This window comes from Chelmon rostratus, chromosome 1, assembly GCF_017976325.1.
Source record: "Chelmon rostratus isolate fCheRos1 chromosome 1, fCheRos1.pri, whole genome shotgun sequence".
NCBI classification, from domain to species: Eukaryota; Metazoa; Chordata; class Actinopteri; order Chaetodontiformes; family Chaetodontidae; genus Chelmon; species Chelmon rostratus.
Genome location: NC_055658.1, coordinates 17,854,504 through 17,876,774, shown reverse-complemented (window position 1 = coordinate 17,876,774; position 22,271 = coordinate 17,854,504). Strand labels below are relative to the sequence as shown.

General features: G+C 44.4%; 1 protein-coding gene across 1 annotated transcript in view; it reads right to left on the bottom strand.

The window, feature by feature from the left end:
- si:dkey-234i14.2 (heterogeneous nuclear ribonucleoprotein C) overlaps positions 1-22,271 on the bottom strand; it is a 36,363-nt gene continuing 14,092 nt past the window's right edge. Inside the window, exons 3-7 of the mRNA XM_041966833.1 lie at positions 8,037-8,087; positions 3,941-4,113; positions 3,009-3,122; positions 1,731-1,888; positions 1-1,257 (exon numbers count right to left, since the gene is read on the bottom strand). Of these exons, the coding sequence (XP_041822767.1) occupies positions 1,219-1,257; positions 1,731-1,888; positions 3,009-3,122; positions 3,941-4,113; positions 8,037-8,087 (535 nt within the window). The 3' untranslated portion in view covers positions 1-1,218. The remainder of the gene's footprint in view (positions 1,258-1,730; positions 1,889-3,008; positions 3,123-3,940; positions 4,114-8,036; positions 8,088-22,271) is intronic.

Genomic DNA, 22,271 nt, shown 5'->3' with positions numbered 1-22,271 from the left:
TTAAAATCAGACAGTTCAACAATTACAGTAAAGTTTACAGTAATACACAATATTACACCCTGACCTGGGCCTTTGCACGCCTCACAGTGCCAAATGCATGGTGGAAGAGAGTTGAACATTCCTCTCATACATTTGAAGTAGAGATAACACAATGGAACATAACAGGGTCACCCTTATAACATGTCTTTCAGAGAGTCACACCCAGAGAAGCAGCGCACTGATACTTTGGAGCAGTTTCTCTCCTGAATCACTGCGACTATTCGGTCTCTGAAGGACTACTGTGATTCACTTTGAATAGCAAATTTCTGATATCTTAGAAGTATACAGTAAAGAGAAAAAAGTGAGATGAGCGTCAACAAATAGCCCTCTTGAGGGCAAATTAGAGAGTGTACAGATTTCTTTAGCTTTGAAAATGCTTTGAGATCCGCAGAGGGGATTTTCCATTTCACAGTTCATGCACAACATTCTAGTTATATCCTCATTTTGAAAATGTTAATAATTAAGTAGGCTTTTGCAGGGTTTATGGCTTCATTAATGTTCCTGGTTCTATACTGTTTGTAAATTATCTAATTAAAGGTCCTTCATAAACAAAAATCCAAATTTCCTTTAATTGTTGTATCATTTCATGTTTTTTCTTGGGAGAAACTGGTGAAGCAGTGGAAACATTGGGGCACCTCCAGCTACACATAAATTATTACTATTTGTACAGTCTGACACTGACATATGCTGCCTGTTTCTGTGGAAGGCTTCTAATTTGAAAAAGATAAACTGGCAAGCTGCTTCCATCATGTTTTAATCAGAGAGCTCTATTGTCTCTTTTGGATTAATAGTGGAACATTGGTGTTCATGCAAACCCACTGAGTAGGCAGGATTATAATAAGTTTAATTTACCACTGTGCTTCCGGGTGTCCTTTGTAATTACTGTGTGGATAAGATCCCTCTCACTCCCTCAGTCCAACATAATAAAACTCTTCTCAATCAGATGTGCACGCACTTGGTTTGTGCACGTCACCTGTGTCCGTGTTTCTGTTTTACTTGAAGGAATGGTCACAGAAATCGAGCAGAGCTGCTGTGATACAATTAAATGTATTGTGTTATCTGATATGTACATCCTGCTGGAGGGAAGTTGAGCCTCTGATATGAGTTGGCTTGGTGGTTGTTGTTCTCTTCCTCCATGTTTGGCACTTCACGTCGTCTACGTCTTCTCATTTTCATCCCTCATATTTCCTCCTCAGGGTCAGAGCTGTGGTTGCTCATCTGTGACAGACGGACAGACAGTGACAGACAAAACAAAGAGACATTTCATTAAACCGCAAGCTCAGAATGACTAAGTGAAATTTTATTGCGCAAGTATAAATTGATTTCACAGTAGTGGAGTCTCAGGAGTAGTTTTATGTCGGCTCACAAAACTGAAACATCTGGTTATCTTGTCTGTCTCATTTTAAAGCAGACACATTTTTTTCTTAATGCTATTGTAAATACAGTTTCTGTCATTGCCTTCCTGTGTGTTATTGTTTTAACTTGAGACAACTTGAGTTTTGATCCACAAAATGGGGCCCTGACAGATGAAGAACCGCTGCTTAAGACAAATAAACAAAAAGTGCAGCATCATTCTTTGTCAAGGGTCCCAGCAGTATCTCCAGAAACTAGCATGACGCTGTATTGAAAAGCAAGTGATGCTCATTTTAGTCATTCCTGAACAGGTGCACACAGACTTCAGGTGCGTTTACCGTGTGGTGGTCATCCTCAGGCTCCCTCAGGTCAGGGCTCTCCCTGTGGATTCGATGGCGGGAGCTGGGAGGAGAGAGGGAGGAGAGGCAGTGCTCGGGGCTGCTGGCAGACAGAGCGTACGGTGAGCCAGCTGGACTGTCCTCTCTCAGGGGGGATCCTACAACACAGGAGCGAACACATGCACACACACATGGAGTTCTGGGAAAACTGTTGTGGACAGGAGTGTGAAGAAAAAACTGTTTACTGTGGGTCGAAGATAAAAAAACGTCTGCACATTTTGTTGTGGAAGACGGGCAGAAAACAGGAGTGGGAGAGACAGGATGACGGACAGGCGATAGCGAGAGGAAGGCGAGAGACAGCAGAGCTGGATAGTGAGGGACAAGTGGAGACGGAGACGAACTAATTTGAAGATGAGAGCTATCAATTGCCCAAGGTCATTCTAAATAGATCGAACACACGCATGCGCACACACTTTGGTGAAAGTAGCACAGCTAAACTGCAGTAGCCACAGGACACACTCTCCTTTAAGCACACTGTCTATTTGTATATTCAGCCTCATGTTTTGATAATGGCTCCGAGGTTTAAGGTGAAAGTCTTTGTTTTTTTTTTACAAGAACATTCTAGTGTAACAGCGGCTGAGAGTTTAGTGCTCAGAGGAGGGTGATGAGTGGTGTGAAGTGTTTCAGTTTACAATCAGTTTAATTAAGACTGCAGTAAAACCAATTTCCTTCGGAAGGCTAATAAGTAAAGCTTTGTCCTGTTCATTGCCTGGGCTGTTGCTCTTGTTGGGACGCGCAGAAACTGTGTTGTGTTTGAATGTCCACATGAGGGCAGCAGCAGCTCTTCCTGCCTCGTTCTCGGTGCCTCATATTCGCCTGCTTTCTGAAGCTTCATCAGTCAGTTACTTCAACCACACTGTTTGTTCAGCATGTTCCATAATTTGCCCACAACCATAAATCAGGACATCCGCTCTCCAGTTACGATCGGCCCTGATTCAACTTTTTAAAAACATCCCAACTGGAGGGAAATTATTGATTTGTCAGGTAAGATGGGAGTGGCTCTGGTGGTGCAGTGCATTCCCATCCCCCAGTTTCCCTGCAGCACAGATCCTAAATCATTTGGATTGGGGTTGTGACTGGTGGAGCTAATCAAGCAGAAATCAGAAAGTGGCATATCGCCGGAGTCCGCCTTAAAATGTTCTTGATGGGCGAATAGATTATCTATCTTTCCATCTCACACCTACCTGCCTCCACTGTCTTTGTGAATGAGTGTCTCACCTTTGTGGTCATTCCGCTGTGTGTCCATCCTGTCAAGACTGTCAAGCAGCCCATCGATCTGTGTCTTTATCAGAGTCAGCTCCTTTTTAATCACCTGCAACTCCTCCATGCCCACTGCAGGGAGAGACAGAGAGAGACTGAACGTAATGAACATTCGGAAATTACACAACCTGAACATTTCTTTAGGGAGAGCTTTAAAGGAGTAGTTGGAAATACAGGGAAACTCTTTCTTGCAGAGAGTTAGGTGAGGCAGTTGACACCACCACCCCCAGCAGGTGGTTAGCTTAGCTTAGCACAAAGTCTGGAAACAAGGGGAAGCAGCCTGCCTCTGTCTAAAGATGACAAAATCCACCTACCAGCGCCGCTAAAGGTCACTAATTAAAACATGATTATGATTATATATGATTTGGTCTAGATATGAAAGCAGTATCAAGCAAACCGGAGTATTTCTCAAAATGTCTGCCTATTACTTTTTGAATAAAAGAAAAAAAATGCATGCAAAGTAAATTATTTCCAGCATTTTATAGTAAATGCTATCTGGTATTATCTTTGATGTCTTTGGTGTATGAAGAAACTGAGCAGCATGTGCTGAATTTATTTGCGTTTCTGACTTGCCACTCAGGCTCAGATTTAGGTGTCTTGCAGCTGTTTGACTATAGCTAATGTTCCCACTGCATTACTTGTCTCATCAAAGCAGGAGCAACAGAGAAAAAGAGGTTAAAACTGTTGACTGTTGAACTTCAACACCTAAAAAGTGCTTGCTGTGACTTCAGTAAACCACAAAGAGTCTGTGTTTGTCTGTGACTACCTTATACGAAAATGATGAGAGGCAAAAGATATGACGATCGCAGCTTTATATTTAGCGTTTTTACAGAGAGGCAAACAGTGTAAATCAACCCTTTCTGGTGACTTAGTCCATTCATATTACTCACACTTGGCTGTGGATGAACTAGTGGAGTGGGCTCTGGAGCTTTTGGAGTGGGTTCTGTCTCGGCTGCGTCTGTGCCCGGTGGAGTAGGAGGAGGAACGGGATCGCTTGGCCAGACTGGGTCCCAGGGGAGGCAGGGGAGACAGGGATGCTGGCACACGCTGGTAGTCATACACCCTAAGAAAAAAAACAGTAAATACAAATTTGAAAACATCACAAGTTTGTGCACCCAGTTTGTTGTAAGCGTGGGAAGGTGCTCTGTGATTTTATTGTAAGTGTTTGAAATCATGATAAAAGCGAGCCTGCTCACATGAGGATGAAGTTAGAAACAGGGTAATGTTGTCATATATTGACTGAAGTGAGCATATAGATGGACAGCAGATAGTTTGAGTTGTCCACAGCCTCTGTTCCTTGATGATGCAAGGCACAGTGCAACACTCAATCTAGGGTCAGTATCGTACCTCAATACCTTTTTTTTGTACCAACGAAAATGCAACTGTAGCACAGATGAACTGCATCAAGAACTGTCAAGCAATTAAAACCAGTCACGTTTACTTCTCTTAGGTAGAGCAGTTTCTGATTTCAGTCAAAATTTTGCCAATTTTAGACTAATTTGTTCAGGCATGGCTGCTTGTTTTTCAACAGCATTTAACATTTGAGATCTTTGGCTTTAGTTAAATAAAAGGGTATTGTAGAAAAAACAAGTTTATATTTCTTAAAATATAAAACTTAGTTTTTCCTGTCAGCTTTGAAACTCAGATATTGTATTAGCACTGATATCGGAGAATTTCAAACCCAGCCATAACTCAAACAAGGGGGTGAGACAAGCCGGAAAAAAAAGAGATACTAAGGAAAGACGTGACAGTGAGAAAAAAAAGCATCTGTGCAAGCATCTCATAGAAAAACATGGATATTTATATTCAAAGTTCTTTTGTCTTTTACTTTCAATCTCTCTTTCTCTCGCTGAACTGGCATTGCCTCCTCCCTCTGGACAGCTCCATGTCTCTATCTGTCACTGAATGTAATTGGTTCTGTCAGGGCCAATCAATAGCTCTCCGCCAGGCTAGCAGTGCTGGTGACAGGGGGTGTATCACAGCTAAACTCTATGGTGCTTACGGAAATGACACTGTGCGTTTGTGGGGGTTTCAATAGAAATAGAGGTGATGTGATGGAGGAGGAAAGTGATTTAGCTTCACATTTGACCTCAACAGCCACTGATCCGATGACCAGGTAAAACACAGCGATAGGATCAAAACCAACCAATCGCCTACGAGCAAAACTGCTGTCTCTACTTAATTTAATGCTATAAATGCAGATTGTGAGTGATTTGGTTGAGAAAAATAAAATTTTAGGATCTTTTAATAGCAATGAGACAATGAGCTTCCTAGCTACTGCAGCTAGCAGTGGTGACAGTGGTTGCTTTAGGGCTGATCGTGCTGACTGAAGTGCCACAAAAAAGGAATGAATGGCCTCCTGCTGCACCAGTCTCATTGGTACTTTATAGATATAACATCTCCGGAGAGTGTGCATCCATACACACTAAAAAGATAAAACTACTGTGAATGTTTACAGCAGGGAGGAGAACATATCTAAGGCCTGTGCAAATTCAATTCCAGACTGTTGAACACATTTTATGGCCTTTTCTCAAGAATTAATTCCTCCTTTTAAAGACCTGCAGACTACAAATTCTTGATCATTCTGATTTAGCAGACACACTATGATCTGTGATAACGGCAACTCATCTCAGCTGGATCTAGTCACAATCTGGGTATACCCGGATCGAGGACAGTCTGAGCACAGCCTAAATGGTTTCTGCAAAGCCAAAAGCTTTGAAAAGCTCCTCTGCTGTATATCACAAGCCAACAACGGGGGAGCAAGCTGTCAGCTGCAAGGACTTGGAGTCAGACGGTGATGTAGATTTACTGATTGAGCTGTTAGTGAGTCAGTCAGATGCAGCCTGGCTTCCTGCAAATTTTTCTCCATTGTTTTTCCATTCTGTTATATTGTATGAAGCCTCTGTGCTTGATATTTCTGCAAAAACTGTGCTCTTAGCACATGCAGTCCCCTCCCACACACACACACACACACACACACACACACACACACGCACACGCACACGCACACACGCACATCACAATGTCACATATGAAGTGTATTAGGCCACCATAAGTGTGTAAGATTAGAGGCTTTGAGCATTGTCCGTGTGTGGAGACACAGAGACCAAAGACTTACGGGAGTTTAAAGTCCTTTAGAGCAGTTTGCAGGGGCATATAGACAATGTGTTGTTACACCGGCTTTGAAGTGTCATCTCTGAGAATGGTAGCTCAGACAATGAATGACTGCAGACGAGTGAGGATTACAGAAAAGTGTGTGAGTGTGTGTGAGAGGGAGTGTTTGTCTCTATGGATTAGACCCCACACGGAAAGCAGCTTTGTCAGCTTGAGCTGTTATCTGTGTGCTGAAAGACACTTTTCTTTCGTGTTCGCACAAGAGGACAGCGGACCAAAACAGTCATTTCTCTCTTTCCCACATATTGATGTGCACAAACAACAAACACACACACAGTCCCCCACACACTCACACCCAGAGGCATGTGAGGCAACACATGTGCTTACACATATAAATATGCACACATGCATTTCCATTCCCACACACACACACACACTCGCACGCAGACACACACAGCTGTCAGTAGTGCTACCCAGCAGCATGGGGAATAATCATGCACTGTGTTAAAAACAAATTGAAAATCCGTGGTGAGTGTTCCCCCCTGAGCAAAGACAGAAAAATGCAGAGTTAGGAAAACCAAATGAAAAAAAAAAAATACAGATGACAGTTAATACTCAGAGCAGCAGAGCATCGACATGTGCGAGAAAAGCACACACACTTGCAGAATGTATATTCTGCAAGTGAGTGTGTGCGTTTGTGTGTGTACAATGTGACCGCCTTCTTCTATTCAGATGTGCTGAGTGGAGTGTTTATGAGTGAGGCCTGGGGGATGTAGGAAGGTCCCTGCGCAATTTCAGTGGAGGTCTAATAACACAGCCACTCTGAGTGGATCTCGGTCTAACAAACTACCTCCTCTTCCTAACCGCCGCACTTAAGTGTACACTGCACAAGAGTGTGTTCTGCAGTAACACGGAAGCGGTAAACACCCACTGCAAGCTAAGAGTTCAGCATGAGTCTCAAACGATGCGCTCTATTTCGGTGTTTTCAAGCGGTGTTACATAAGCGGGATGTATGGTTGTCCTCAGCCTGATCTGGAAGCTGGTAGGAAGCGAGAACAATGGCCTGTAACCTGTGTCGCTCTCACAACAGAGACAGCCATGTTAGCATGTCATTTTTAATGTCTGCCTCGAAAAGTAAAGAGTTTTAGCTTTGTTAGTCTTTCAGTGAAGGTTTTGTTTTTCATTTTGTTCCAGGACTAGTTGTTTCTTTTGCCCTGCATTTATTAAAAGTGGAGACGGCAGGAAATAAAAGCAGATTTATAGTCGTTACACAGAGACTAAGAGAGATCGGTTTTGGTCAGAGCCACTTTTCTGGGTCGACGGAGTGCGCAACAACTCAGGTTTTCCTTCAGTCAACACACTGATGCACACGGTGCAAACATACTGATAGAACACCTGTATGCACCAATAGCTCATCATTAGCTGCCACACTAATGAGGAACACTGATATGAAATGAACAGTCTATGGAAAGTGGTCACTGGAACATTTGTATTGATACACAAAACTATCAACCCATGTCATATTACAATACTGTGATCATTTAGAGCTATATCTTCCCATAAATGCTTAATTCAAGGCAACATCTTTAACTTTTCTATGGATGCAACTCAAGTTGATGATACACCAAGTCTGAGCTCAGTACAGATATCTCAAAGATACATCTCATATTCATATGAGATTTAGTTTGAGTCTGTGTGTGAGCTCCTGGCTCTGATGACTGGCAGCTGTGTGGCAGACAGCGACAGGGAGCAGAGACTAGCGGGGACGGCAAGGATGAAGAGTCCGCTTGGGCCTCTTTTCCTTTAGCCTACCGTGACACAGAGACAAGCAGTAAGGTGTGTGAGCTGCCATGCGTAGCTTTCTGACAGTACCTGTCATAGTAGTCCTCGTGGTAGCTGTCATAGTCCAGGTCGAACTCAGATCTGCAGGAGAGGTAGAGACGGAAACAGAGGAGGTGGTTAGTAAAGGATTTGTCAAGACTATATGATGCACTTGTGCTGGCGCGATCACATATTTCACTTAAACAACAAGTGTGGTTGGTGACTCGGTGTGTAAATGCGAGTCTCAACAGAGTTGCATGGTACAATCACTTCATCTGGAAAGAATGTCTGCGTTCATGATCTCCAGCCAGCCAGAAAAAGACATAGGATTTGTTCTGCTGCAGCATCCAAGGTGGAAAATCCATAGAAATGTCTCGTGTTCCAGCTGTACCACTCGCTGAACGCCTCCATGTGTGAGCTGTGTGTGTGTGTGTGTGTGTGTGTGTGTGTGTGTGTGTGTGTGTGTGTGTGGGGGGGGGGGGGGGGGGGGGGGGGGGCGCAGAGGCAGGTGAGGCAGGTCTCTAATCCCCCACACAGAGTCACTAATAATCCCTCCATGTTGCTCACCCTGTGTCTGTCTCTCTTTGTCTCTCACGCTGACTCACTCCCTCTATCTGTCTTTGTCATTTTTTTATTTATCTGTCAGGCTTCCTTTTTCTTCAACTGACCTCCCTTTCTGCGCTCCTATCTCAATCAGTTTTGATTTACTGACAATATAACCATATATTCATATGCAAGCAGCAGCCCATGTTCAGCCGACGTGCTGGTTAAAAAAAGTGATTTTTCAGGACATATTTTGGGAAACTAACACACCCACAGTCCCTGCCATCTGCTTATGTGTCGCTCAGGGAGGCATCTCAAAGAAGAGATTTTTTTTTTGTATGTCAGGATAAACAGCAGGGGACTAAACCCAACACTTCTCTGTCAGAATGACACATGTGTAAAAATACACATAGACAACCATCACAGGGCTCTAAACCTCTGTCTGTGCCTGTGTGTGGGTCACTGGATCTGAAGTGTGGACTTATTTTGGAGTGGACTGTAATCACGTCTCCTCCAGCGTTTCTCGTCTCTGTCTCATACCAGCTGGTTTTCAAAGCTCAGGAGACAGGAAAGCACAAAATAATTCATAACAAGTGCTCATGTCTGTGCTGGACACTTGCCAGAAATGGAAAGCATGATTTCAACCCAATTTAAAGGCTGCCTCCTGCTATCCTGTTTGGGATGGAGGAGGCCTGCATGATGTTGTAGCCCGTTCTGTCGAACCAGTGGAAACACCTCGGACACAGACGCAAGGAGGGATTCTGGAGAATCCTCCTTTTAGGTGGAGGTTAAGGACACGAGAGGCACAAGGACAGAGGACAAGAGAAACAATAACTCCTCAACTGAGCTGAGCTTTCTGTTCTCCAAGTGAATTCAGCCAGAGGAGAGACAGAAAATAACAGCTATTCACTGAAATCCTCACTGAAGGGGAACTAAGCTGCTGTTCTCTGTTTGTTTCTGTCTCCCTGGTTTTCACCCGTTTACCTTTGTCACTGTAGTGTTTAAAGGGCTCTGTGGCAGTCGGAGTAATTATCATGTGATAAATCACTTGCTTTTGTACAGATTTTCTGTAATCTTCAGCTTTTTTTAATTATTGTTATGGCTGTTGGCTTGTCAGTTGTTGTTTTATGCTGCATATCTTTTTAATACTTTTAATATTTAAAATCTATTTACTCTTTTGTTCATTGTTGGTCATTTATCTCTCTTTAATAGTAAGAACTTTCTTACTTTGATACCACAGTAATTAAATTTAAACTATAACCACTTAAACAAGATCAGTTTATAATGATGAGTACATGCTTCAATATGTCCTCTATTATTTACTAATTAATGCCAAATGGAACACTGTACAGTTTCTGAAGGATTTGAATGAATTTAATTGATTAAAAATGTTGATATGCAAACAGTATAGGTCATTTACATCAATTAGTTGTTGTTCAACCACTGAATGTTAATAATAAATATTTGCTTATTCATTCTGTAATGCTGGTCAGGTCATCAAAAATGTCACCATGGTGCAGTAATGATACGAAACAAATTTGATTTAGTGACGATACATCTGTGACAGGTAAGCACAACTCTGCTGTAATTACATCCAAAGTAAGCAGCCAAGTGCCTGTGTGTGTGTGTGTGTGTGTGTGTGTGTGTGTGTGTGTGTGTGTGTGAGAGAGAGAGAGAGAGAGAGAGAGAGAGAGATGGACAGCAGGGTCACTAAAGGCTAATTAATTTCTTTTCATAATTTCTCAAGTGCCAAAGTAATCCATTAGACACGGCTGGCTATAAATCATCTCAGCCTCAGCATGCCTGTGTGTGTGTCTGTGTGTGTGTTTGTGTGTGTGTTTGTGTGTGTGCGTGTGCATTAGGCTAAGAGAAGTTACTATTTGTGAACAAGGCGTCCCAAAGATTTCCTCCAACATGCACACTGAACACCCACTGAAAGCCGAAAACCATCAGTTTTCATGGCAGCTGAATCAATGGAAGAACCTCAAAGGTGTGAACGTGTGTGTGTGTGTGTGTGTGTGTGTGTGTGCGTGCGCCCGCGTGTGATGAATTATTAGAGATGTAGTTCAATTGGCTTAGAGCCTTGACAGATGCAATTTAAATCTCACTGACAATGAATCAAAGTGACATTTTATGTGAGATTCTTGTTTCGTTGATTGTGGCAACGCCTTCGGTAATAAATAATCACTGCTGTAGTCTTTTGTGCTGCACTTCTTTACAACCAGTTCACAACACTGTCAGCTGTTCTTTGTCTGGTTGTCAGACTGAACAATTAATGTACAGTGAAGTTAGTACAATATATACAAATTATAGCACAAACACCCCTCCTTGAACCGCCACCTTATTGTGGTGGAGGGGTTTGAGTACTCAAATGATCCTAGGAGCTATGTTGTCTGGGGCTTATTGCCCCTGGTAGGGTCTCCCAAGGCAAACAGGTCCTAGGTGATGGGTCAGACGAAGAGCGGTTCCACAGCCCCTATGAAAACAAATAAAACAAGGACCATTACGTCGCCCGGATTGGCGTTACCGGGGCCCCACCCTGGAGCCAGGCCTGGGGTTGGGGCTCGCAGGCGAGCGCCCGGGGCCCGGCCGGGCAAAGCCCGAAGGAGCGACGTGGGCCCGCCCTCCAGTAGGCCCATCACCCGCAGGAGGGATCAGAAGGGGCCGATGCGGTGGGAATTGGGTAGCAGTCGTGGGCGGGGGCCCCGGCGGCCCAATCCCTGGACTCAGAATCTGGCAATGGGGACATGGAATGTCACCTCGCTGGGGGGGAAGGAGCCCGAGCTAGTGCGGGAGGTTGAGCGGTACCGGCTAGAGATAGTCGGGCTCACCTCCACACACAGCCTGGGTTCTGGAACCCAACTCCTTGAGAGAGGCTGGACTCTCTTCTACTCTGGAGTTGCCCGCGGTGAGAGGCGGCGGGCCGGTGTGGGCTTGCTTATAGCTCCCCACCTTAGCCGCCATGTGTTGGAGTTTTCCCCGGTGAACGAGAGGGTTGCTGCCCTACGACTTCGGGTTGGGGACAGGTGCCTCACTGTTGTTTCGGCCTACGGGCCGAACAACAGTGTAGAGTACCCACCCTTCTTGGAGTCTGTGGGAGGGGTGCTGGAAAGTGCTCCGACTGGGGACTCTGTCGTTCTACTGGGGGACTTCAACGCTCACGTGGGCAGCGACAGTGTAACCTGGAGGGGAGTGATTGGGAGGAACGGCCTACCCGATCTGAACCCGAGCGGTGTTCTGTTATTGGACTTCTGTGCTAGTCACAGTTTGTCCATAACGAACACCATGTTCAAGCATAAGAGTGTCCATCAGTGCACATGGCACCAGGACACTCTAGGCCGAAGGCCAATGATCGACTTTGTGGTCGTGTCATCTGACCTTCGGCCGTATGTCTTGGACACTCGGGTGAAGAGAGGGGCTGAGCTGTCAACTGATCACCACCTGGTGTTGAGCTGGATCCGCTGGCAGAGGAGAAAGCTGGACAGACTTGGCAGGCCCAAACGGGTAGTGAGGGTCTGTTGGGAACGTCTGGCGGAACCCTCTGTCAGAGGAGTTTTCAACTCGCACCTCCGGGAGAGCTTTGACCAAATCCCGAGGGAGGTTGGAGACATTGAGTCCGAATGGACCATGTTCTCCACCTCCATTGTTGACGCAGCTGTTCGGAGCTGTGGCCGTAAGGTCTCTGGTGCCTGCCGTGGCGGCAATCCCCGAACCCGGTGGTGGACACCAGAAGTAAGGGATGCCGTCAAGCTGAAGAAGGAGTCCTATCGAGCCTGGTTGGTTTGTGGGACTCCTGAGGCAGCTGACAGGTACCGGCAGGCCAAGCGTGCTGCGGCACGGGCAGTTGTTGAAGCAAAAACTCGGGTATGGGAAAAGTTCGGGGAGGCCATGGAGGAGGATTATCGGTCGGCCACAAAGATATTCTGGCAAACCGTCCGGCACCTCAGAAGGGGGAAGCAGTACCCTGCCAACACTGTTTACAGTGGAGGTGGGGAGCTGTTGACCTCGACTGGGGATATTGTCGGGCGGTGGAAAGAGTACTTTGAGGATCTCCTCAATCCCATTGCCACGCCTTCCGTAGAGGAAGCAGGGGCTGGGGACCCAGAGGCTGGCTCATCCATCACTCAGGCTGAGGTCACCGAGGTAGTTCGGAAGCTCCTCGGTGGCAAGGCCCCGGGGGTGGATGAGATCCGCCCTGAGTACCTCAAGTCTCTGGATGTTGTCGGGCTGTCTTGGTTGACACGCCTTTGCAACATCGCGTGGCAGTTGGGGACAGTGCCCCTGGACTGGCAGACCGGGGTGGTGGTCCCTCTATTCAAAAAGGGGGACCGGAGGGTGTGCTCCAACTACAGGGGGATCACACTCCTCAGCCTCCCTGGTAAAGTCTATTCCAGGGTACTGGAGAGGAGAATTCGGCCGATAGTCGAACCTCGGATTCAGGAGGAACAATGGGTTTTCGTCCTGGCCGTGGAACACTGGACCAGCTCTACACCCTCCGCAGGGTGCTCGAGGGTTCATGGGAGTTTGCCCAACCAGTCCACATGTGTTTTGTGGACTTGGAGAAGGCATTCGACCGTGTCCCTCGTGGCATTCTGTGGGAGGTGCTTCGGGAGTATGGAGTCCGGGGCCCTTTGCTACGGGCCGTCCGGTCTCTGTATGACCGGAGCAGGAGCTTGGTTCGCATTGCCGGCAGTAAGTCAGACTTGTTCCCAGTGCATGTTGGACTCCGGCAGGGCTGCCCTTTGTCACCGGTTCTGTTCATTATTTTTATGGACAGAATTTCTAGGCGCAGCCAAGGGCCGGAGGGAATCTGGTTTGGGGACCACAGGATCTCATCTCTGCTTTTTGCGGATGATGTTGTCCTGTTGGCTTCTTCGAACCAGGACCTCCAGCATGTGTTGGGGCAGTTTGCAGCCAAGTGTGAAGCGGCTGGGATGAGAATCAGCACCTCCAAGTCCGAGGCCATGGTTCTCGACCGGAAAAGGGTGGCTTGTCCCCTCTGGGTTGGAAGAGAGCTCCTGCCTCAAGTGGAGGAGTTCAAGTATCTTGGGGTCTTGTTCACGAGTGAGGGAAGGATGGAGCGTGAGATTGACAGGCGGATCGGTGCGGCGGCAGCAGTAATGCGGTCGTTGTACCGGTCCGTCGTGGTGAAGAAGGAGCTGAGCCGAAAGGCAAAGCTCTCGATTTACCGGTCAATCTACGTTCCTACCCTCACCTATGGTCATGAACTTTGGGTCATGACCGAAAGAACGAGATCTCGGATACAAGCGGCTGAAATGAGTTTCCTCCGCAGGGTGGCGGGGCGCTCCCTTAGAGATAGGGTGAGGAGCTCTGTCACTCGGGAGGAGCTCAGAGTAGAGCCACTGCTCCTCCACATCGAGAGGAGCCAGCTGAGGTGGCTCGGGCATCTTCAACGGATGCCTCCTGGACGCCTTCCTGGGAGGGTGTTCCGGGCATGCCCCACCGGGAAGAGGCCCCGGGGAAGACCCAGGACACGCTGGAGGGACTATGTCACTCGGCTGGCCTGGGAACGCCTCGGGGTCCCCCCGGAAGAGCTGGAGGAAGTGTCTGGGGAGAGGGAAGTCTGGGCCTCCCTGCTTAGACTGCTGCCCCCGCGACCCGGCCCCGGATAAGCGGAAGAGAATGGATGGATGGATGGATGGAGCACAAACAATGGCAGCATCTCCTTAAAGTCAGCACATCTACTGTATAGTGATGGTGCCATAAACATCTTTTATAACTGTTTAGTTGAAGTACATTGCTATTGCCACTGACGATCATGTGGTCTCAACACAACACAATGACTGCAGTATAGCACACAGATCTAGAAAGCAGCAGCTAGTTCAGGCCCAACCTGAACAAGTCAATGAGTAGATTAAAAAAAACAGCTCAAATGTGGTTCAAATGAAGAGTCACACCTGCATTAATCTCAAGCACCTTTTCATTTTCTCTAAACGTTTCTGAAGGTACCGGTAAATGATTTGTTGCCTTTGCAGTATCTAATGACAAATTAATCTGTACGTTGTCTGTTATGTTCCTGCACATTCATGACTGCATGAAATTAGATGTACACACACTCTGACATAGTGTAGTCACACAATTCAGGAAGTAATGTGTGAAATATACTGAAATTTCCTGGAATTAATGAAATGGAATAACAATTTGATATTATTCGTCACGCGTAGTAGAAAGATTCGCAATGCATGCTCGTTGCAGGAAAGGAGGGAATTAGTTCCAGATACTTCATTTCAACACCTATTATGCACTCTCTCTCCTTCAAAAATGTGATGGTCATTGATTTACATTTGCATTCAGAATTAGATGAAGGACAGACTCTTTCATGACTGTCTTGGCTCCTTTGAGAATACAGATTTAGGACAGTTCATAATGCATCTTTAGTTTAAAATGATGGAAGTACATACTGGAAAATTATTGAGTCTTGAAATAACAGGGGGGTAATTTTCATGTGGCTTTTCACATTATTTCTCTGTGCTCACAAGTCTTTCCTAAATCAGTTCTGCAGGGTTCCTGAAGCAGCAGTTAGTTGACTTCCTGGTCATATAAAATGCAGGTATGAGTATTGCATTTATCATTTGAAATGAAAAGAGACGATATCTGAATATAAGCAGCATGCAGTAAAATAAAAAAAAGATCATGGTCACAAAACTTGCTGCTGCCATTTCACACAGAGCAAATCCTCCACAGGGACACTGGGCTGACAGCATCACATAGTCTAAACAGTCAAAATAGTCTAAACACAGGGCTAATTGAATAAAATCACAAGATTAAATGGTGTCGTCAGCATAAAAATGTGCTTGTAAATTGTGCACAAAATAATTTACATCAATTGACAGCACAAGCCTCAGAATGAATTTTTGCAGCACACCTTGAGTAAAAACCTCCTCATGCACTGACTGAGTAAGTAAAATGATAGGTACAGTGTTTCTTATTGTTGTGTTCCAAGAGTCAGAATCAACATCAGACCTTACGGATTGCACCCTTTCCTTTGCTCTCACATCCCTTAATTCCTGCCAGAATTTTTTTTCACACATTTTAACGAACTTGTTCAGTCATGCTTTCTCCTATTAAGAAATAATTTTAGGATGAGACATATTCCCTGCTATAAAGTGCTGAGAGATTAATCCATGCTTTTGTGTCTTCACGCTTAGATTACTGTAATTCTCTATATGCTTGCCTCAGCCCAGGAGCTGCAGCAAAACACTGCAGCTCATCTTCTAACAAAGAGAGGGCACATGGAGAACATTATATTATTATTATTACTCCTCTTTTCATTACCTAGCAGTGGAGTTTAAAATGAACCATATGACACAATATGTAACAGAATAATTTCTTGGATGTAACGGAAGTTAAAACAGTTCTTCTATGTTTCTGATGTGTTCATAAGTGTTAATGGGAAGAAAGTGTTCACTGAAGTCAGAACTTTGGGCTCAGTATTGCCAGCCATTGTTGGGCAGTAGCAGCAGGAAATGGCCAGCAGGTGTCAGTGTTCCTCTGGATGCTGTGTATTTGCAGGTGAGTTCACATGGAAATGGAGCGTGAGCTGGTCAGATAATTTACAAGAGGAAGCAGGAAATGCTGTGTGCCCTAAAGTGATGTTTGCATTTTGCTGGTAAACTGGTGATATTATTTAGGTATACTGGGGTAGGACAATATTTTACACTCTAATTCTGTTTATTGACGACTGTACTGACCGTGTAAGTTTAGCCAGTTAGCTGCTAATGTGAGGTGTGCGCCGCCATTGTAGTAGCAGGGGCGTGTGGCAGCTGCCATGACAGTTTCACTCATAGTCGTATTTTAAATGTGAGTTTTAACAAATATGCTGTTATGCTGAGTGAAGAGTGTGTGTATGGAAACGGATGAGACATTATCCTGGAAAAAGTTTGAGAGGTGGCGCAATCTTTTATTTTTATGCATTTGTGGTATTTTGTTATTACTTATTATGAATAAGACTCACCAAAGCTCAGAGCAAATAGTCCACAATGCATTTTCTTATACTCAAATAGAATCCACAGAATCACAGATCCAAAGTAATCAAATAATACTCAGATCAAGGTCTGGCGCTGAAACTATGAATAATCAATTTAAACCACTCTCTGTTTGAGTGCCTAAACCTGACCAAAGCTTAACCAGAACCATAAAACGGTTTTCTTTTTGTAACTGTGATCTGATGATGATGTAATCCTGTTTTTTTTATACTTAATTGCTGAAGTGTTTCATTCATTATCTTCCAGACAGTTGTTTACTTCAGAGTCTATTGCACAATTTTAGACATTTTACGCAGTTAAATTAATAATTAACAAAATAACTAAGAGAGACAACCTCATCATCCTCATGTCGTTCTGGAGGACATGGCAAAAAACAAAAGGCAGACTTTATCATGTAATTTGAAAGACTCCTTGAATCTGAAATAGCTATTTTCCATGAACTGTGGTCAAGACAACATAAGGTATCTTCACGAGAACCTGAAAACTCAGCTGCAAACAAAGGGTGCGTTTACCAGCCAACATGGCTCCCTGTCCAGAGTCATCATAAAATATGACAAAAAGACATAACAAAGCAGAATAATCAAGGGAGAACACATTGGAATACAACCCACACCTACACAGAGAGACTGACAGCAGCATTCAGCCAAGGAGAAATGAGATTACTGTGTGTAAAAACTGCAGCTTTTTTTCGTCTTTCCATGCCAAAAACATGAGAAAACTACATTTGTGCTCATGGACTGACAATTAGAGGAGAGGCAGAGAGAGAAGGAGAAGAAAGAGAGAGCAGGGGATGTTCAGGATGGGTATGATCAAGATGAGAGCAGAGAAGCTTTGATGGGGGAGGGGGTGGGGGGGGTGAAGGGAGTGCTGGCAGCTTGTTCTCTACCTCAGACGCTCTCTAAGGACCAACTCTAAGCTAATCTACTCCCTCTTTCCCTTTCATTTAATCACTGTCGCCGCTATTCTCTCCATTTTACACACATTCACAGCTCCCTTTTCCAAGTCTTTGTTTTTTTATATACAGTGTACATGAGGGATGCTTCAGATACACCTACCTGCGTTCAATGCATGTGTGCATGCAGATAATGATAACAGTCAAACTGTTTATTATTTATATGCATTCACATGTGTTTGTATGCAACAGAAAAGAATCATCTACAAATATTTCGTATTAGCTATACCAATTCTCTGGTCGGAGTTTTACACATGTGCTGTCAATCAAATGTGGCAGCTGTCAGAGACTTTTCTACACTGTGGTAACTACACTATACATTCACTATCTCTGGTTCCTGCACACATTGACAGCAACATTGCAAATTAGCAAGACTGCTTCATGTAGATGTTGTAATGAAGTTCCTTGATTGATCTGACATTTGGAATTCCCATCTGGCTATTTTATCTGTAAAAGATTCTTCCAATGAATTGTCATAATATGATAATTAATATCACAGTATAAAATAAATGCATTCATATTTCCATCCCTTAACCACAGACATGCTCGCACACATGGCAGCTTTTACAACTTGTCCTGGGGGGAGAATTAACATCTTTCTTATTTCCAGAGAACCTGCCTATACATGCAGCGATCACACGCTCCCCTGATTTAATCAATGACGTGTGCAGGATAGCGGCCGATCAATAAAATCACCGTGTAATCTGCTCCTTGACATCCATTACTGCTTGGCTGGGTGGTCTGCATCATTTGGATGTACAGTATGTGCTGCAGGGTGGTGATATACAGCTACAGAGCATGAGAGGCACTAGAGTAATGGTAACTCAAGGAGCTCATAAATTTATATCCTACTTGCATCAAGGTGAAATTATAGCCTGAGAGCAATTTATTCAGTCTGAGCAATACAGCTACATAGATAAGAGTTATGTATCAGATTGCACTCATCCTTCCTTACTTTAGTTTAAGTAGCCCTGACTGGCTGACAGCCCTTTAGGGTTGATGGCAGCCACACCATCAGAAAGAGCAGCTTAAGAGCAGTGCATTGATAGAGAGGAGCTTCGGAGTGCTGCTGCATCAATAAGGCATTGAACAGGAGCCAGGACTGGAGCTGGAGCATAACAGGCAGAACATATCAGACAACAGGCACACATCAGGGAAGAGCAGACTCAGGAAAGAGTGTCCTGTAGGAGACAGATTTTTTTTTTCTTTTATCCAACAGAAAGCATCCCTCTTGTCCCCTCATAGGTGTACTCATCAGAGGTAAACTTGACTGGCAGGAGGAGGCAGTGCAGAAACGATGGAGAGTGAGGAAGGATGGGTGGAGCGTTTGTTAAAGAGACAAGGAGGACAGGGACAGAGAGAGGAATGAGTCAGATTCCCCTACAGCTGTCAGGGTGGGGACATTCCTGACTGATACAGTAGGATCAGCCATGGCAGGGACGCGCCGTGCTGCATGGTACAGTTACTGTTCGACTACCCAATCAGCCAAAGAATGACACAGTTGGAAATAATGAGCAGGTCTCATGAATCAGCTGGAGCTTTTAGCGTCATTATTAGCAAACAGTGGTGGGAAACTGACAGTTTCATTGTTGCTCGGTGTGTGAAAAATGTCTGTTTGACACAGCTAAGTCATAAGAGACGGTGTTTTTAAATGTTTTCCCACAGGGGACAGAAGACGGTGTCATTACGCTCTGTTGCCATTAAACCTTAATGTCACCATTACAGCAGGGCTTTGATCTCTCAGCAGCTGAAGGGGTTCAAATGTGTGAACAGAATCTCCACACAACACTAAAGACATAAAAGGAGAGGAAGTGAGTGCGAGGAAACATGGAGGAGGACGAATGGACAGGACAGGCACTCCGGACTGTCTAAATAAAAGATTAACATAATCTGCCTTTCAAATCAGACGCCGGTGTTACAGGTGTTTACTGTGATTAAAAGCCCGAAGAGCTTTTAAATAAATTCCTCATTTAGCAGGACAGGATGTGACTAAATGAATAATACTGTACATATTTTGTTGCCTCAGTAAAAACATGTAATCCAGTCTGATCAGGTTCTGGATTTTGGCTGGCCTCTGATACAGAAATACGAAGCAAGGCTAAAAATAACTAGAATTGCTGCCTTGTGGTTATTTGCCTCTACCAATCAGTCAGGTTGCAGTTTACATTCATGTCTGTCCAGACTCTTATAATATATGCAGTGAAGACATTGGGGGAATTAATTAAAAGGTATAAGATGGATTTATTTGGCAACATTGAAGTTACCTCTATATTGACATGCATGATTCCAGCGAATAATTTCCAGAGAGAAACCTGCTGCCTTCACTTATAGACTATTTTTGCAGAGGAGTACAGAGGACTCATAGAGAGCTTCATCACATGGTGCAACAACGATCACCTGAAGCTGGGAAGTATCAGCAGAACCAATGAGCCTGTGGTGGTACACAATGCTACAAAGCTGCAAAAACTGTAAAACGTGGATGTTTCACACACATCTTCAACCCGGCAGCACAGGAGATCTATACAATAAGCACAGTTTGAAGATGTCACCAATTCAGTATCTGGCCAAATGTGGAATCTGGTCAGATCTCCCCTTCTAGTACTGAGTTATGATGTTGAATAAGGCCACAAAAGTGCTTTTGCACAACATTATGGTTTTCACAATGAAGTTAACCTTTGACCTTTTGGAATAAAACATTTTCATTTGTGTGAAATGTTGTCATGATTAGCGTATGAATCCTTACATTATGGCCAAAAACATGTTTCTGGCTTTTGACCACCATCGTGGTCATGAGAACGGGATGGACAGACAACCTGAAAAGTATGTAGGAGTATGTAGGAGTAGATATGTCCGCACACTGTAAATATGTGCATATGTAGATAGGTGTGGGTTTAGCTCGGTGTGCATGTACTGTAGAAACAACAGTCGACAATGTGGCCTAATCCTCCTGGAGGCAGAGTGTTTGTGGAGGGGGATGAGTCCAATTCTTCTGCATGACTTGAGACCATCTGCACACAACACATAACAAAATGAGCAAACAATGGTACTTCACTTTTTTTTTGTTAAACTGACTTGGAAAAGGTTTTTCCAGTTGAAGTTGGCTGTTGCAGCTCATGAAGGCGTGAGAGGTAGCTGGAAATGAGGGTTAGTGATGCAGTGCGAGTACTTCTTCGTATATGTGTGGCTTCTCTCCAGGAGGGCCAGCTACTTTAGCTCGGTGCCATTCATCAAAAGCTCAGGGTCTCGCTGGGAGCAGTAATTGGAAATTTCAGAGTTCAGGCTATTTAGTGCTAATTAGCAGCATTACACAGCAGTAAGGTGACAAGTGACATCCAGGGCGCTCACAGAGACCCCTTCCCTCCACCCATTACCCATAAAGAGCATGAGGAGAAGATATCAAGACACTTCCTCTAACAGGGGCGACTATCCCCGTCAAAACCGACTTAGAGCGCAAAGTTAAAAGGTTACCCGGGGCTGCCAACAGTAATTAATCCTTCCAGCCTTTTCAACTCTGTCAAGCCCCTGCATCGTTTCCGTGTCCTGAACTATGCTGTTGTCCTGAAATTATTGAAGAATTAAAAGCTAAAAGTAATTTCAGCTCAACTGCATGAAGGGCAAAGCAGCATGGGTACAACGAGCTAAAATTAACTTCTTTGCCTGCTACAAAAAAAGGAAAGTAAAAAAGACAAGAGGCTGTCACAAAGATAGCAAAGCTCTCTCTCTCTCTCTCTCTCTCTCTCTCTCTCTCTCTCTCTCTCTGTGTGTGTGTGTGTGTGTGTGTGTGTGTAGCTGTGTCTAGTTAGACTATGTCATCCAGCCACACAGCAAACAAATCCAGTTCTCTCCTCGGACAACGAGAGAGGATCTGAACATTTAGGGAATATATAAGGCGAATAATAAGCTGCCATTCAGAAAGGCCCTCATGAGAGCTGTCTGTGGTTTTAACTGTGATCGACAGGACTGACATTTACTGAGTCAACCTCCGACTGCAGTCTGCGATCCTCACTGGACAAAACTTTAACCTCGGCTAACATTGGCTATGCTAAGTCAACAGCCTCCCGGTATCTGCCTCACTGCTGTTTCCACAGACAAATCAAAAGTGAGGAGACAGAGACGTGCTAAAGGAAGGATGACACGTGTACGACTTCGAGCCACTGTGTTTGTACGACTAACATCACTGGGCTGCTGCTACTGCAGCTAATGAGCCATTATTATTAAGTTTAAGGAGATGCAAGAGTAATGCAGCAGAACTAAATGCTCACATAGGAGGATATGACAGAAAATGGTGATTAATACATATCTTCACAGGTACTGATAATGTGTACACGGTGGTGGTTTCAGCATAAGGGCACATTTTAAATAAGGCTCGTCTGAACTGGCGCTGAGCGATACAGGGATATGTACAGTGAGTCAGCACAAATGTCAGATCTTTTTTCATTCCATTTGAATCATGCTATCTCTCTCTTTATTATCTCTAGTTGTACGAGTTCATTATGGGCAATTAATAAGCTGGACTGATTGATGTCAATATTGAATTTTTACAATTTTTGCATCAATGTGATGATGTACTTTAATTTATTTGTGTTCAATTTGCTAGACTAATCAAAAACAGATATTCTTGTATGGTTATTTTATCCATTACTCCACCCACTTAGCATTGCACTCCTACAGTATAATGTTATTGGACTCACTATAGTTTTAAGTATATAATCAATGCAGCAGAACCAGACATATAATCTTTTTTGATTCCATGCATTCTACTTCCTTCTCAAAGTCTGACGCACA